This window comes from Equus quagga, chromosome 9 (genome assembly GCF_021613505.1).
Source record: "Equus quagga isolate Etosha38 chromosome 9, UCLA_HA_Equagga_1.0, whole genome shotgun sequence".
NCBI classification, from domain to species: domain Eukaryota; kingdom Metazoa; phylum Chordata; class Mammalia; order Perissodactyla; family Equidae; genus Equus; species Equus quagga.
The window spans coordinates 65,010,192-65,027,838 of record NC_060275.1 but is presented as its reverse complement, the minus strand read 5'-3'; the positions used below and the strand labels follow the sequence as shown (position 1 = coordinate 65,027,838).

Sequence of the window (17,647 nt, the reverse complement as noted above, 5' to 3'; positions counted from 1 at the left end):
CACCTGGTCTTCCTAGTCCCATCCTCGCCTCACAGTCTCTATTCAACACACAGCAGCCGAAAGAGACCACAAAGACTGTATGACAAATCCCGTCCCTCTGCCCCGAACCCATGCCCCATGGCTCCCCATTTCTGTCATAATAAACTTCAAATCCTTTCCGCGGCCTCCAAGGCCCTCTGTGAACTTTCTTATTTATTGTTTGTTTGTCATCTCCTCCCTCCAGAATATCAATTATGCAAGGGCTCAAATACTGCCTGGCTCACAGCAGATGCTCAATAAATATTTGATGAATTGATATAATCATTGTAGGCATTGTATGGCCCCACCTTCCACAGCACCATATCAGGGGCTAATCCACTCTCTAGTTCCCCCAGCCAAAGACTTGGGAATCACCCTTATGTCTTCCTTCCCTCAGCGCCCCCCCCCCTCTCCCCCCCCCCCCTTCCCCCAGCTACCCGTGCCCAGTGCCCCCCCCATTCCAAACCACCTCCCTGCCAGCCCTGTTCTGACAAAGACCTGTCCTGCCCCCTGGGGGCACACACACTCTATAGCTCCCTATTGCCCTCAGCATAAAGCCTGAACTCTGATATGACCCACAGTTCCTGCACAGTTGGCTCCTGCCCATCCTTCCTCCATTCTGCCCCCACTCCCCAGATCCAGCCACCCTGGCCCCTTGTGAGTTCCTCAAGCATCCTATGCTGGCCCTCACCAGAGGACGTTTGCAGATGCTGTTTCTATTCCCTGAAATTTTCTTCTCTCCCTTGTCACCACTCAGCTTCTACTCCTTCTTCAGCGAGATGCTCTCCCTGAGCCACCCCCACCCCTGTTATGCTCGCCCAGTACCAAGGGCCTCTCCTTGGGAGCACCTGTCACGGGTTGTAAATAAATTTACGTGTGGAATTATTTGTTCAACATCCGTGCCCCTCCTCTCAAGGGCAGAAGTTGGGCCCAGCTGTGCTCCTGGCCCAGTGCCAGCAGACACAATCCATATGTGGGCAATTGACAAAATTAAGGAATGCACAAACTCTCCCCAAAACTGTGAGTTTATGATGGAGGACAAATGGCTTCCCAGCCCCCCAGCCCACAGCTTCCCCCAGTTGCCTCCCAACTGTCCAGGGCCCCTCATTTCCTGGCTGGGCTCCGGGTGTCAGGGTCTGGCCAGGCTAGCGGGTGGACGGTGGGGGATGTCTGTATCTCCTGCTTTTATTCTGCAAAAATCAGAGCACTCAGCAAAAAGGCCTTTGAGCGAGGGAAGAAGGAAGGGGCTTGCGAGGGAGGGTCTGGGTTCACAAAACAGCAAAAGCAAACAGCCGGGGCCCTGGATGCCGGCTGATGCCTGCAGAGTTAGTCCATGCGAGCCGGGGGCCTCAGGAAGGTGATGTTCGGGTTCAAAGCTCTGACCTCGGCTCCAGCCCCCAAGTCCTCCATATAGAAGCCAGCCGGGGTCCGCGAGGCTCCGGCTTGAATCCGGGAGGCCTTGGGCGGCGGTCTTCGGCCCTTGGAAGGCTCGGTGGGCGGGGCCTGGAGACCCGAATCTGCGGGATCCCGGGGAAGGGGCCCGGGCCTGAGGGGGCGTGGCCGAGCTCGGTCCCTACAGCTGGAGGGCAGGAACGGACGCTCAAGGGGCGGGACCTGGACCTCAAGGGGCGTGACCGGACGCTCAGGGGCGGAGCCTCGGGCTGGGGGCGTGGCTGGCAGCGTCAGGCGGCTCCTTGGACCCTGGTCCTCCGCGGCGGCCCGGGCCTTCGCGGGGCGGGGCCTACACCCCAGGAGCTGGGGGCGCGGCCTCCCGGGGCGCGGCCCGGGCCCGGGATCCGCGGGCGCCGCGCTCAGGCCTGCGGAGGCAGCGGCTCCACGTTCAGCCAGATGCCGCTCTCCGTGCGCAGGATAAGCTCCGGCTTCCGCCGCACCTTGTGCGTGCGGTCCACGCTCAGGCGGAAGCGCAGCAGCGTCAGCGCCAAGACCACGCGCATCTCGGCCATGGCGAAGCTCTGTCCGATGCAGTTCCTGAGGGAGGGTACGCGGGCTCAGCCCAGCCGCTGTGCGAGCGAGCAGGGCCCCTGGACTGGGGAGGTGACCTGCCCCTTTGAGGGTGACCTGTCCCCCATCTGTAAGGCGGGGACAGTGGCATCATAGAGCTGCTGGGAGCATATGAGCCCAGAACTCGGGGCCTGGCACGCAGCCGGTGCTCAGTGCCCGGGGACGCGGGCGCAGAGTCTGATTCGGGCCTCCTGCTGCCCTGGGGGCACGCGGAAGATGCTAGGCCGGCGGAAAGGCACCTAGGTGGGCCGTGGTCCCTGCTCCTAGCAGGCACATCCCTGATTCTCCACTGGCCTCGGCGTTCCCCCCATGCTTGGCTTGGGCTGGGCGAAACAGAAGTTACCTGGGTCCTGCGGAGAAGGGCACGAATGCCAGCGGGGAGCGCTGCTGCGCGTTGTCCGGGTCAAAGCGGTAGGGATTGTACACCTAGGCAGGGGCATGGGGGGTGGGTTGGGGGCTGGCCCAGCCATCCCAGCCCGGCTCCCTCCCTCAGCCTCTGGGGAGCAGCCCAGCTGGACAGAGAACTTCACTACCGTCCCGCCACGCCCGTCTCGTGGTGCGCAGACATGCCAGGCTCCTTCCCACCCCAGGGCCTTTGAACTGGCTGTTTCCGCCTCCCCGTTCTTCACACTTTTCAGGTCTCAGCTCAAACATCTCTTTCTCGTCAAGGCCTTTCCTCACCATCTAAGCTAAAGTGCCCCCCCCTCCAGTTTTTATTTCCTTTGTGCATTTATCGGTACCCAAAATGATCTTATTTTTTGCTTGTCTTCTTCCTCCACGCTCCACTGGGAGCTCTGAGGGCAAAGACAGTATCTTCCTCTGTCCTCAGTGCCCAGCACAGGGTCTGGCACACAGTAGGTGCTCAATAAATATTCGTTGACCTCATGAACTAGCAATGAAGCAATGGGGGAGGGGCGCTCAAGTCCTGTACCCAGCCCTGCTGTCTGGCTCCCTGCCCCCAGATTACCCCTTCTGAGGAGGAAGAAGCGAGGCAAGGGGGGGGGGGGGTGGGGGCAGGAGCTCACCTTGGAGTCAGGCCACACTGTGGGGTTGTGGTGGGTCCCGTAGATGCTGACCAGACAGATGATTCCTGTGGGGAGGGGTGGGGTCAGTGGGGCCAAGGGGAACCACTGGAGACCTCCCCCTCCCTGGTTCTCCCTGCAGCCATAGCATTCCCATGAGCCATCTGCCACCCCTTCCTGCCCCATCCACTCCCTCTGCTTCTCCCTAAGAGTCTCCATCACCTTCTTTCTGGCTACCATGCTAACCACACAGGGATCCCTCTCACTCACATCACTGACATTGCTCCTCCTCAGCTCAGACACCTTCCATGGCTCCCTACTGCTCTGAGGATTGTGCTCAAGTGACTCAACCTGGCATTCAAGGCCTTTGTCTGCACCCTGAGGCTCTGCTCCATAAGCAAGTTCCTTCTTTCACTTCCTGCTTTCAAGGTTCACTTCTCATGTTCCCTCTTCCAGGCAGTCCTCTCTGCATTCTGCCACACCTAGAGGCATTGCTCCCTATTTGGGGCTGCTCCCACCCCTGTCCCTCCCTTTAGCCCATCTTTGACCCCATGTGGCTAAGAATATCTGTGCCCTGCTGTATTTCCCACAGACTGGGTGGTACCTTGAGGCCTCTCTAGATCCCCAGCAAAACCCAGGAGAGGACTTGCTCTCTGGGGGATATCTGGCACCTGAATGAAACCAACACCCCCATCCGTGTGCCCTCATAGGGCCACCCTGCACACCCCCTTCCTTCCCCTGGCCTCACCCACTTCTTTCTCTCCCTACACACCTGGGTCCCCCATCACCCCAGGAGCAACAGCCACACAGAGCGCTGCCCATCCACAGGGATGGTGCACTGGGGCGGGCATAGCCGGGCAGCAGGGAGCACACGGTGGGCACCTTTGGGGATGATGCGCCCATCGGGGAGCTTGATGTCCTCCGTGCAGCGGCGGGAGACCAGCGTCACGGGCGGGAACTGGCGCAGGCTCTCCTTGATGCACATTGTGGTGAAGGGCAGCTGGGTCAGGTCGTCCCTGGGGAGCATGGAGCGCCGGGTGACTGGGAGCCCCCAAAACACGCGCGCGCACGGGCTCAGCAGCAACCGCGCAGGAACCCGGTCCCGGATCTCAGACTTGCCCCCACTTTCGGCGTTTACAGCTGTGCCAGGCACAAACCCCGACCCTCAGCGTGCACAGGTCTGACCCCGGCCAATCAGGGCACGGCTGGCAGGCTTCCGCAGGTCCCACGTTAATCCTTTGACTGACGCATTGCATGGAGGTCAGGGGGCACCGGGGGAGGGGCCAGGATGGGCCGACCCCGGGCAGCAGTGACTTGCCAGCCCGTATGGACCGAATTCAGTATTTTAAAACCTGTATATCCTCTCCTTATGCTACTATTTACTTAATTTTATTTTCCTTTGGACTTCAGGGCCCAAAATTGGATGAATTATAACTCTTGGTTTGTGGTCTAGATTGTTTTCTTTACACCAAGAGGTTCTCTTTCAAAGAACCTTTGTGTCGCTACCGTGAAGGGCAAAGAGCAAAGAGCATGCCTGACTAGCTGTGTCCCTAGAGACAAACACCCTGGAAAGACAAGGGGATGACTGACTCCTGGCCAGACACTGACTCCCGCCAATCTCAGGGCCTGCAGCATCGTCTTGCTGCTAAAAAGGCAGATTAGCAAGGACCAGCAAGGTGTTGAAGATACAGTGGCACACAGCGAGAGCATCTCCCTGAGACCATAATTTGAAAGGTCGACAGGGAACCGAAAGGAGCTTTGTCAGTGACCGACGATATTTAATGCTGGGTTTTCTTTGCGTCCCCCAGCATCAGCTCTCCACGCAGACATCTGAAGTAGTTTGGACTATTTCTCCTGACTCTGCCCTTCCCCTCACATTTGAATCATACAGCCCTGCTCTTTGCCCCATGGCACTGCAGTGCCTTTTGTGTAGGTGGGTGGAGCGGTCAATGCCGACCGCATATACGGTGGTGGTCCCATAAGATTAGTGCTACAGAGCCTAGGTGTGGGGCAGGCTAGACCATCTGGGTTTGTGTAAGTCACTCTGTGTTGTTCCCACCACGACACTGCCGAACGATGCATTTCTCAGAACATGTCCCCGTCGTTAAGCAGCAGATGACTGTCAGTGTCCTGCCCCATTCATGTTGGGCTGGGCGATATCACTTGCTTTAGCTAATGCAATGTTATGATGAACCAGAGGTTTTAAGCTGTGTGGCTCTCTGTGCTTCTGGACTCTGCCTCATGCCAGGGTAGCTGCTGGCCCAAGAGGAATGAGGGGATAGGTGTGGCAGACCTGAACCCAAATCTCAGTTTGGAAGCAACCCCACTCAGCTCAGCAGCATCCAGCAGTAACAAGAGTAACGTGCAGACAAGAGCAAGAACTATGTGCAGACAAGAATGGGAGATAAATGCTTGCTGTAAACCTCTGAGTTTGTGGGCTGTTTGTTATGCAGCATTACTGCAACCATTGCTGACAAAGACATTCCTGACTAAGAACTCCTGCATTACAAGATGGGCACAGGCATCACTGTCATCTCCACTTTACAGCTGAATAAATTGAACTTGAGGAAGCTTAAGTGACTTGTCTGAGGTCAGGCAGTCAATAAGTGGTAGAGCAGAGAGATTCATACCCAAGGCTCTTGACGCCACCTGCCCCCTCCATCCCCCTGACCCCATACTGACCACTCCAGCTCCTCCAGCTCCCGGCCTTTCATGACTTCCTGGATCTCTTCCCGGCACTTCTCCTGGTACTCTGGATACTTGGCCAAGTTGAACAGCACCCACGAGAGCCCACTGGATGTGGTGTCATGACCTGCAGGGAGATGAGGAGCTTGAGTGGAGGCTGCCTGAAGATGGCAGAGATGCTATCTTCAGACAATGGCCCTCACACCCCCGCCCCAGCCTCACGCCAGGTCCTCACCCTCAAACATGAAGGTGTCCGCCTCAGCTCGGATGTCCTCATCTGACAGTTCCTTCCCCTCTTCATCCTGGAATGGGCAGAGAAGATGCTCAGCCCAGTTCTTCCTGCTCACCACATCCCAGGTGCTCCTCCAAAGTTAAGACACCCCCCCTCCCTTAGCCAAGCTATGGGAGAAAGGATTCCCAGGAGGCAGAGGTGTGCCACTCGTCTAAGAAAGACGGAAAGAGGGAAGGAGAGTCAGAGGGCGGGGGGGAGGGGAGTTCGTATTTCCTCAGCTCCTAGCACCACACATCCTGCCAGATATCCAAAACGATCTCATGATCAGGTCTTAGGATTATCATGTTGTAAATGAGGAAACTGAGGCTCAGAGAGAAGAGTCAGATGACTACGGTTAGAGCCAGAACTGTCTGAATCCAGAACCCAGGTGCTGCTTGGAACACCCAGAAGCGCCACCAAAGGGCAAGTGTCGCATTTCTTCAAGTCTTGTATTTCCTCTTTGTAAAAGTTGTGGGCTGAAGTGTGTTCATGCCCCTCTGGAATGTATATGTTGAAATCATAAACCCCAGGACCTCAGAATGTGACTGTATTTGGAGAAGGGCCTTGCAGAGGTGATTAAGTTTCAATGAGGTCATGAGAGTGGGCCCTGATCCAATGTGACTGGTGTCCTCATGGGAAGAGGAGATGAGGACCCGGACACACACAGAGGGATGACCACATGAAGACACAGGAGAAGACGGCATCTACAGGCCAAGGAGAGATGCTGCAGAAGAAACCGGCCCTGCCCACACCTGGATCTCAGGCTTGTAGCCTCCAGTACTGACAAAGTTGATCTCTGTGGTCTAAGTCCCCAGTCTGTGGTGTTCAGCAGCCCCAGCAGGCTCAGCCAGCCAGTCTCGTGTGTTCTGCCTCTGCCTGTATCCTGGATCAGCGCTAGTTGGGACATTAATCATTTTACAAAGGTGCTATAAGCTGTGAGGAGGCTGCCCGCCGGGGCCCAGCCTCACCCTGGCCAGCAGCAGCACATCGATGAAGTCCAAGGTCTTGCCCTGCCTGGCCTTCAGCCAGGCCTCAGCCCCCTGCTGGCGTAGCCCCCGCCGCCGCTCCTGGATGACCTCTGTGGTGAAGCGGTGCACAGTGTCACAGGCCTGCCGGAAGCGCCGCCCATCGGCCGTGAGGTAATAGATGAAGTCGAGGTGGTGGTGCAGGGTGTACTGCCGCCGGACCACCAGCGCGCTCAGCGCGATGATGGCTGTGATGTAGTCGCTCATCTTCCTGCCAGGGAGAAGGGCCGTGAGCCAGGCTCGTCCCCCAGACAAGCTTCCTCTCCCCGTGGGGAGGTGCCAAAGAGAGGCCCTATGGTAACTTTATTTTCTGAATTCTCCATGCTCTGCCATCTGGGCCTCACTGGCTGGGGACACACAGCCCCTCCCAGGACTAGACAGTTCTTAGGGACTGCAAACGAATCACCCAGGAGCATGTCTTTCATGTGCAAACCAACCAATCCAGAGCCCATTACCAAAATTTATCAGCCTGAGCCAGCATCCCCTGCCGCAGTCCACCCCAGGGCCAGGTACTGGTCAACCAGGGACAGCGCGTACCCCCCAGAGCCTGCTGAAATTACTCAGACCAGCCCATCTCAAGTGCATACCTTGCCTCACCTGTTTCTCCCCACAAAAAAAGGCTTTTTCATGCTTTCTCCTGGCTGACCCTATACTTCCCCACGTGGCCCTGCGTGGTGTGTGGGCCCCCTCCTCTCGGGAACTGTAAGCAACCAACTGTGTTTTCAGCGGCAGTCATCTCCTGATCTGTTGCCCTCACAACACCTGAATAAAAGCAAAATCTGGGTACATTTTAAAACAGGCCCAAAGAGGGAATGATGACCTTCAGAGAGATGTAGCATCACTAGAACTAAATGGCTACAATTCACAGAGTGGGAGAGAGTATTTGCAACTCATCTATCTGATGAGGAGCTTGTGTCTAAAATATATAAAGAGCTCTTAAAAATCAATAATCAAAAGACAAACCAATTAAAAAATGGGCTAAGGATATGAATAGACATTGCTCCAAAGAAGATACGCAGATGGCCAATAAGCACAGGAAAAGATGCTCAACAGCATTAGCCATTAAGAAAATGCAAATCAAAACCACAGTGAGATACCACTTCACCTGGAATGGCTATAATCAAAAAGACAGATAATAATAAGTGCTGGCGAGGGTGTGGGGGAATTGGAGCCCTCACATACTGCTGGTGGGAATGTAAAAGGGTGCAACCACCTTGGGAAAAAGTCTAGCAGTACCTCAAAAGGTTAAACATAGAATTATCACATAATTCCACTCCTAGGAACATAGCCAAGAGAATTAAAAACATCTGTTCACACAAAAACTTGTACCCAAATGTTTATAGCAATGTTATTCATAACAGCCAAAACGTTTAAAGCAATCAACTGTCCATCAGTGGATGAGTGGATAAACAAAGTGTGGTATTATGTAGTGAATGGGATATTATTCAGCAATTTAAAAAATTAATTATTGATACATACTACAACATGGATGAATCTGAAAACATTATGTTGAGTGGGAGGAACCAGACACAAAAGTCCATGTAATTCCATCTATATGAAATTTCTGTAGCACACAAACCAAAGAGAGAGCAGGAAGCTCCCGACTGCTTCGACCTGGTGGAGAAGTGGGAAGGGGGGGTGAGTGCTAAGACGTACAGGGTTTATTTTTGTCCTCAACAAAATTTTGGCAAACCAAATACAGCAATACATCAAAAAGATTTATACACCATGATCAAGTGGGATTTATACCAGGGACACAGGGATGGTTCAACATCCGCAAGTCAATCAACGTGATTCACTACATTAACAAAATGAGAAACGAAAACCACATGATCATCTCAATAGATGCAAAGAAAGCATTCGACAAGATCCAACATCCATTTATGATAAAAACTCTCAATAAAATAGGTATAAAAGGAAAGTACCTCAACATAATAAAGGCCACATATGACAAACCCACAGCCAACATCATACTCAACGGACAAAAACTGAAACCCATCCCTCTGAGAACAGGAACAAGACAAGGGTGCCCACTTTCACCACTCTTATTCAACATAGCACTGGAGGTTTTGGCCAGAGCAATTTGGCAGGAAAAAGAAATAAAAGGAATCCAAATAGGCAACGAAGAAGTAAAACTCTCGCTGTTTGCAGACGACATGATCTTATATATAGAAAACCCCAAAAAATCCATAGAAAAACTATTAGAAACAATTAACAACTACAGCAAAGTTGCAGGGTATAAAATCACCATACATAAATCAGTAGCATTTCTATATGCTGACAGTGAACTAACAGAAAAAGATCTCAAGAACTCAATCCCATTCACAATCGCAACAAAAAGAATAAAATACCTTGGGGTAAATTTAACCAAGGGAGTGAAAGATCTATACAACGAAAACTACAAGACTTTCTTGAAAGAAATCGAGGACGACATAAAGAGATGGAAAGACATTCCATGCACATGGATTGGAAGAATAAACATAGTTAAAATGTCCATACTACCTAAAGCAATCTACAGATTCAACGCTATCCCAATCAGAATTCCAATGTCATTCTTTACAGAAATTGAACAAAGGGGGCTGGCCCCCTGGCCGAGTGGTTAAGTGCACACGCTCCGCTGCAGGCGGCCCAGTGTTTCGTCAATTCGAATCCTGGGCGCGGACATGGCACTGCTCATCAAACCACGCTGAGGCAGCATCCCACATGCCACAACTAGAAGGACCCACAACGAAGAATATACAACTATGTACCAGGGGGCTTTGGGGAGAAAAAGGAAAAAAATAAAATCTTAAAAAAAAAAAAGAAATTGAACAAAGAATCCTAAAATTCATATGGGGCAACAAAAGACCCCGAATTGCTAAAGCAATCCTGAGAAAGAAGAACAAAGCTGGAGGCATCACAATCCCTGACTTCAAAACATACTACAAAGCTACAGTAATCACAACAGCATGGTACTGGTACAAAAACAGGTGCACAGATCAATGGAACAGAATTGAAAGCCCAGAAATAAAACCACACATCTGTGGACAGCTAATCTTCGACAAAGGAGCTGAGGGCCTACAATGGAGAAAAGAAAGTCTCTTCAACAAATGGTGCTGGGAAAACTGGACAGCCACATGCAAAAGAATGAAAATCAACCATTCTTTTTCACCATTTACTAAAATAAACTCAAAATGGATCAAAGACCTAAAGATTAGGCCTGAAACAATAAGTCTTCTAGAAGAGAATATAGGCAGTACACTCTCTGACATCAGTTTCAAAAGAATCTTTTCGGACACCATAACCCCTCACATGAGGGAAACAATAGAAAGAATAAACAAATGGGATTTCATCAGACTAAAGAGCTTCTTCAAGGCAAGGGAAAACAGGATTGAAACAAAAAAACAGCCAACTAATTGGGAAAAAATATTTACAAGTTATTTATCTGACAAAGGGTTAATCTCCATAGTATACAAAGAACTCACACAACTCAACAATAAAAAATCAAATAGCCCAATTACAAAATGGGCAGGGGACATGAACAGACATTTCTCCAAAGAAGATATACGGATGGCCAATAGACACATGAAAAGGTGCTCATCATCACTAATCATGAGGGAAACGCAAATCAAAACTACACTAAGATATCACCTTACACCTGTTAGAATGGCAAAAATATCCAAAACCAAGAGTGACAAATGTTGGAGAGGCTGTGGAGAAAAAGGAACCCTCATACAATGTTGGTGGGAATGCAAACTGGTGCAGCCACTATGGAAAACAGTATGAAGATTCCTCAAAAAGTTAAGAATAGAAATACCTTATGAGCCAGCCATCCCACTACTGGGTATCTATCCAAAGAACCTGAAATCAGCAATTCCAAAAGTCCCATGCACCCCTATGTTCATCGCAGCATTATTTACAATAGCCAAGACGTGGAACCAACCTAAGTGCCCAGCAACTGATGACTGGATAAAGAAGATATGGTATATATATACAATGGAATACTACTCAGCCATAAAAAAGGACAAAATCGTCCCATTCACAACAACATGGATGGACCCTGAGGGTATTATGTTGAGTGAAATAAGCCAGACAGAGAAAGACGAATTCTGTATGACTCCACTCATAGGTGGTAGTTAACATATGGACAAAGAGAACTGATCGGTGGTTACCAGGGGAAAGGGGGGTGGGGGGAGGGCACTAGGGGTGAAGTGGTGTACCTACAACATGACTAATAATGATGTACAACTGTAATTTCACAAGGTTGTTAACTATCATAACCTTAATAAAAAAAAATTCTAAAATTGATTATGGTGATGGTTGCACAACTCTGTGAATACGCTAGAAACCATTGGATCATATACTTTAAGTGGGTGAATTGTATGGTATGCGATTGACATCTCAGCACACTGTTCACAAAAAGCTCAGACCCGGCCGGGCTGCGGGAGCTGTCCGTGGTCCTGAAGCGTGGTGCTTTCCTGCGCTCATCGCAGTCTGTCATCTTCTCGTGTATTTATTTGTTCATGGTTACTGTCTTTCTTCCCACCAACATGTAAGATCCAGAAGAGCACTGGCTTGTCTGTTTTGTTGACCACTGTATTCACAGTGCCTAGTTCAAGACTGGCACATAGTACATGCTCAGTAAATAAATCTTGGATTAATTAATGAATTAATTACAAAGGCCACCTCTGCCTTAGTCAGCTGAAACACACCCCTACAGGGCCCTGAGTAACAAAGTCAGCAGCTTGTTGTTGAGGACCTACCATGTGCTACAAACTGGACATTTTTTATGTCCCTTATTCCTTTATCCCCACTTAGACTATAAGCTCCAAGGAATTGGGACTTAGTTGCTCACCATCATATTCCCAGTAGTGCCAGGCACATAGTAGGTGCACAATGAGTATCTGATGAATGAATGAACCAGGGCAATAGTTATTTTACTCATTCAACCAATATTCACTGAGCTTCTACTGTGTTCCAGGGCCGTGCTGCATCGTTTTAGCCTTAAAGCATCTCTCAGAGAGTCAGGGAAACTGAGGTTCAAAGAAAGAAACTGAGGCTCCTGAAGTGGGGAGGACACTTTCCAAAGACCACATAGTCTTCATGGAGGAATGAGTGAGACTAGCATTTACTGAGCACCTACTGTGTGCCAAGCCATTGACTCACATTATCTCATTTAATTCTCTCACGATGACTATGGGAATGGAATGAGGGTGTCCATTTTTTGGATAAGGAATCAGGCTCAGAGAGGTGATGTCAGTTTCGTGGAAAGACACAGCCTGTCAGTGGCAGATAGCCAGCAGCCCAGGGCTGCGTAACACCTAAGAGTCTCCTTTCTCCTCCCACCGCCGTGCCCCTAGAGCAGCTGGCTCTGTCTTCCCCGGGGAAGTCACACTCACTCCTGGCAGTTGCTGTTGTAGCTGAAGACACATTTCTGCAGACTGTCCAGAGTCATGAGACTGATGTGCTCAAACATGTCCAGGGAGACCACGGAGCCCTCCGCCAGGCGCCGCCACTTAGCCTGGAGGGAGACACGTGGCGAATGGGCGTGGAGGCCGCAGACTTCAGGCCGTCCGACGGCGACCTAGCTGCATGCTCACTGCAAGCCCCTTCATGGGTAGGGACATGAGGCCTCCTGATGTCACATGATGCCCATGGGCTGGAGCCTGGACCAGCCTCACTCTGGGACCCTCTTCCCAAGCAGACTTGGGACTCACGTGCATGGTGTTGGTGCACTGGTTGAAGATCTTCATGTAGGGCTTCAGGATGTCAAAGTGGAAGGCGGGGGTCAGCAGGCGGCGGTGCCGGCTCCACTTGTCCCCTTTGCTGAGCAGCAGCCCATCTCCTGGGCCCCAAAGACTAAGGTTAGGGCCTCTCTCCCTGCTGTGAAACACTCCAAGAAACCCACGCCCTCCTCCCTCTCCCCTGAAGCCCCGGCCCCAGACCACTCAGTCCTGCACTCACCCAGCCAAGGTTTCAGGAAGCCATAGAAAAGGTCATCCTTGGGGGCAATGGCAGCTGTGTAGAAAGAAAAGGCGATGACGACTCGAAAAGACACTTGACCTCTGCGTATGACCTCTATGGACCTCCTCTCTGGGCTCTGACCTTTCACCTCATCCCCCAAGTCCATCCTCCTCACCTTCCCCAGAAAGATCCTTACAGCTGATCTGAAAATGAGCCTCCCCTGCTCAAACACCGACCATGGCTCACTATTGCCCCTGTAAAAATGTTCAAGCTCACACTAGCATTGAAGGCCCTACCCCATCTTGCCCCATATGCCTCCCCCACATTACCCTTCAACGTGTAGCAAAAAACGCCACATGCTGTCCCTCACCTCCACACCTCTGCCCCGACTGTGCCCCCACCAAGAATGGATTTCTCCACCTGGGTCTTCCCCGAGTCCACCTCCCTCTGTTCTGCCAACTCAGGTCATCTGAATCACCCATCCTGTGCGCCCAGGCGCCAGCCTCGCCCTCTCCAGTCTCCTTCACGCCGGTCCCACAGGGATCTTATCTGATTCCAGATCTGACCGTGTCTCTTCCTGCTCACACACCCACTGGCCTCAAGCACCAGCAGCTTGGCCCATTTTCAAGGCCCTAAATGATCGACCCCAGTCGAGGCCTCTCTCAAAACAGCTCTGTCCTCCGCCTCCTGCATGCTCCACATTCTAACAGTGCACATCTTTTCCCAGCTCCCTGAAAGAGCTGCGTTCTCTCTTCTCTGAGTCTTTCCATCAGATGCCCTCCCTGCCTCAAACCCTCTTGCCTCATCCTTCGAGTCTCTGCTCAGATGCTATCCCTTCCCTCAGCAGTCACTCTGGGGCATCCATCCAGTTACAAGCCCCTTGAGAGGAGAAGCCATGTCAGTCACTGATATATTGGTGCTAAATAAACTTTTATTGAATGAATGAGTGAATGAACCAATCAATCAAAGGATGAATGAATGAAAAAATGCATGGATGGATGGATGGATGGATGGATGACTGAGTGAGTGAATTCCCTTTCTACGTGCTGAACAGATTTGGGACGCAATGGGCAGGGACCCAGGAAGGAAGTACCTGAAACTCAAGTGATGTCACTTTTACCTGTGATATGACTCAGCCCCCTACACATACACTCCCCCCAAATTGGCCAATTGTGCGCACAGTCATCTGTCCACTCATTCTCCCGCTCGACACACCTCTTCTGTCACCCTTCTGTGACCAACCCATGCTGGGCAATGCTGGGGACCCAGCGACGGCTCAGCTCCACGCCCTGCCTGACAGAGCTCTGGGTGTGGTGGGAAAAAGAAGCAGAGGCACGCCATGCCACTATGTGGAAGGTGTGCCAGGTGTGAAAGGAGGTACAGAGGAAGGGATGCTGGAGTGAGGGCAGGCTCCCGGGAAGAGGCAGCAGTGGAGAGGAAGGTGGAGCCTAGCCACCCCTCTCCTCTCTGGGCTCTGGACCCCAGGCTAGGCCCCCAGGGGCCTTCCCCATACACAGACCTGTCCAGTGGCTGGCCTGCTCAAACACTTCCCATGGCTCCCTGTCACCCCCAAGGTAAAACACTGGCTCATTCACTTTGCACACAGATGCTCTGCGTTCAGCTCATGTCTCATTTCCTGTCTCTCTCCACACATCATCTTCAGTCCAGACACCCAAGTCACCTGAATTGCCCTGGCACTTTGACAGATCTACACCTTTGCCCTGGCAGGACCCTCCACCTGGGACTCCTCTTCTGGCAAACTCCTACACATCCTTCAAGACGCAGCTTCACTAACACCTCCTCCAGGAAGCCTTCTCCAAACCCTCTCCTCCTGATGAACTTCTGCTCTCTCATCATCAGGTCCGTCCTTCACTCCATCCCTGACCACTGGAGGTCAGGAGAGGTTGTGTCTGGGCTGCCTCTCCCATCAGTTTCCCCACCAGTAAAAAGGGGATGGGAACATCTACCCTGGAAGTGGTCATATAAAAAAGCCCCTACACAGTGCCCAGCAGGGAGCTGCATTTACCATGGTTGAGAGCTTGGCCTCGGGGCCAGCAGATCTGGGTTCAAATCCCAGCCCCACCCCGACCTGGTTGTGTAAACTTGGGCATGTGCCTCCACTCCCTCACCTGCCAAAGGGGACACAGAACAATCCTGCCTGCTTCACGGCATCCCCACAACAGCTCAGTGGGCTAACGTGCTCCCAGCACACAGTGGGTGCCCAGTAAACATCTGGGCATGTAAATGAATAACCAGCCAACTGCTGGCTATTTTTATTACTATGATTGTAATTATTGGTCACTGGTGTCAAGAAGTCATGAGATGGCTACGTGGTCCCAGCTTACAGCAGGCCCCTGTTAGTGAAAAAAGAACGCATAGCTGCCATGGAAAACAGTTGCGTGGTTCCTTAAAAAGTTAAACATAGAATTACCAGGTGACTCTGCAAGTCTACAACAGAGCACCCGAGAGAAAGGAAGGTTCATCCTCGCCAGAACTTGCACACGCATGCTCACAGCAGCGTGACTCATGGCAGCTGAAAGGCGGGAACAACCCAAACATTCAGCAATGGCTGAAGGGATAAACCAATTGTGGCAGATGCATATATCCACACACTGGAATAGTACTCAGCCGTAAACGGGAACGAACCTCTGACACGCGCTACAACAGCAGTGAACCTCGAAAACATCGTGCTGAATGAGAGAAGCCAGCGGGAAGACCACGTTCTTCACAGTGTAATTCCTCTCATATGAAATGTCCAGAATAGGCAAAGCCATAGAGACAGGAAGCAGATTGATATTTACCAGGATATGGGAAGAGGCGGGAATGGGAAGTGATTACCTAACGGGTATGGGGTGTTTTATGGGGTGATGAAAAAACTTTGGAACTAGAGGGAGCCGACAGTTGCACAACATTGTGAACACACTCAATACCTTATACTTTAAAACTGTACACTTTAAAATGGTAAATTATACGTTATATGAATTTCACCTCAGTAAAAACAAGAATGTATAGAAACAAGCCATGATTACAGCCTATATATCGTGCCTTGTCCTCTATAAAAGCACATTCACCTGCTTTCTCCCTTCCTGCTCTCCGTCCCAAATGCCCATTGGAAGATGGGGAAACAGAGGTTCCAGGAGGAGCCTGGCGTTCCTCAGGGCCCATCAGCTGTGCGGGTCCAAGCCCAGAGCAGCCCCCCGCCAGACGTGGCCCCGAGGAGGCCCCGGTGGGGGACGGATCCGAGACATGGAGCCAGGCCTGTCCAATCCCGGGGGCGGGCGTGGAGGGGCAGGGGCACCCTGGGCCGGGAGCCTGACTCCAGGCTGCCTCTCCTGACTCACAGCTCCACCCTCCCCAACCTGGAGGTCCCCATCCGGCTTCTCCAGTGGGGGAGGCCGTGGACCCCAGACCATCCCGGGGAGCGGGGGTCAAGGAGGAGGCTTAAGCATGTACTGAGTGCCAGGCCCTGCCGGGAACTCTGCTCCTGGCTTCTTGGGGCCTCACAACCATGCAGGATGCTACTCAGGAAACTGATGCTGGGCGGGGGGTGGAGAGAAAGAAAAACATATTAAAAAGGCAGAAGAGAAGAAACCCTGAAGAGCAGCTCCCCACACTACACTGCTGTCCTCCCAATCACTCCATCTTACGGGTCAGAGACTGAAGCCCCGGGGGGCTGCGTGAGATGCTGGGTCACACGGCAAGCACGTGCTCAACCCAGGACTGGAGCCCAGCCCCCTGAGTCCTGCCCAGGGCTCTTCCCACGACCTGTGCCCACTCCTTGCAGGGCACTTCCCGCAGGCTCTATAGATGTGTCCCCCTTTGTGCAGGGGCGATGAGCATCCCCACAGAGGCAATGTTGGGGACACAGAGGCACGGGTAGGGCCGAGCTGGGGACAGCATGGACGCCAGCCCCCTACTCTGCCATCGCTCGTGGGTGGCAGCCTGGAAGGCGGTCTCCAGTCGTGTATCTGCAGAGGCCAAGCTGAGGCCAGAGATCCTTGCATTCCTGGAGCTCTTTATTTCCCACCTCTGCCCTCAATGTCCCCTAATGCCTCTGGAGGTGAACAGCTCCAGGCGAGGCCATGCCCAGGATCCAGAGCCCCACTTATGAGGAACATAGAGCTGAACATAGACACACGCAGCCCCAAAGGGTTAGGACTGAGAATGGGAAAGCCCAGAGGACAGAGCTATGTTCCGTCTGTGGGGTCAAGGAAGGCTCCCTGGAGGAGGGGGTCATTGGAGGTGGGTGTTGAAGGTTGAGCAAGAGCTTGCCAAGCGCCCTTGGGAGTCCTACACCTTGGGATAGGTACAGACTGTAGAAAGGAGAAGCAATCCTTCAACATTTCCCTCCCTGCCACTCAGGGTCAGCCCAGGTGAAGACAGGGGCTGTAGGCTGGGATAGCCACAGCGGGAGTGTCAGAACCCAAATGATGGGAGTGCTATGGCTTAGAATTGAGCAACAACCACTTAACAAAATCTTAGGCAATGACTGCCTGTCCGAACATGTTTGGTTCTGACTTCCAGGTGGGTGGACAGTCTCTCAAGGTTCCTGGGTTCTTAGACATTGTCACACCTTTTCCCAAGCTTTTCCCACCATCTGTGTATTGCCATTTCAGATTTGGTGAACTCTTATTCATCCTTCAAAGCCCTACTCAAATGGT

The 17,647-nt window shown here is 52.1% G+C and overlaps 1 protein-coding gene across 1 annotated transcript in view; it reads right to left on the bottom strand.

Annotated features, from left to right (window-relative positions):
• Window positions 1–1,185: 1,185 nt before the first annotated feature.
• LOC124245051 (ultra-long-chain fatty acid omega-hydroxylase) overlaps window positions 1,186–17,647 on the bottom strand; it is a 49,528-nt gene continuing 33,066 nt past the window's right edge. The window contains exons 5-14 of the mRNA XM_046672166.1: window positions 12,987–13,040; window positions 12,740–12,867; window positions 12,422–12,543; window positions 6,987–7,254; window positions 5,983–6,049; window positions 5,745–5,874; window positions 3,945–4,078; window positions 3,066–3,130; window positions 2,384–2,466; window positions 1,186–2,007 (exon numbers count right to left, since the gene is read on the bottom strand). Of these exons, the coding sequence (XP_046528122.1) occupies window positions 1,830–2,007; window positions 2,384–2,466; window positions 3,066–3,130; window positions 3,945–4,078; window positions 5,745–5,874; window positions 5,983–6,049; window positions 6,987–7,254; window positions 12,422–12,543; window positions 12,740–12,867; window positions 12,987–13,040 (1,229 nt within the window). The 3' untranslated portion in view covers window positions 1,186–1,829. The remainder of the gene's footprint in view (window positions 2,008–2,383; window positions 2,467–3,065; window positions 3,131–3,944; window positions 4,079–5,744; window positions 5,875–5,982; window positions 6,050–6,986; window positions 7,255–12,421; window positions 12,544–12,739; window positions 12,868–12,986; window positions 13,041–17,647) is intronic.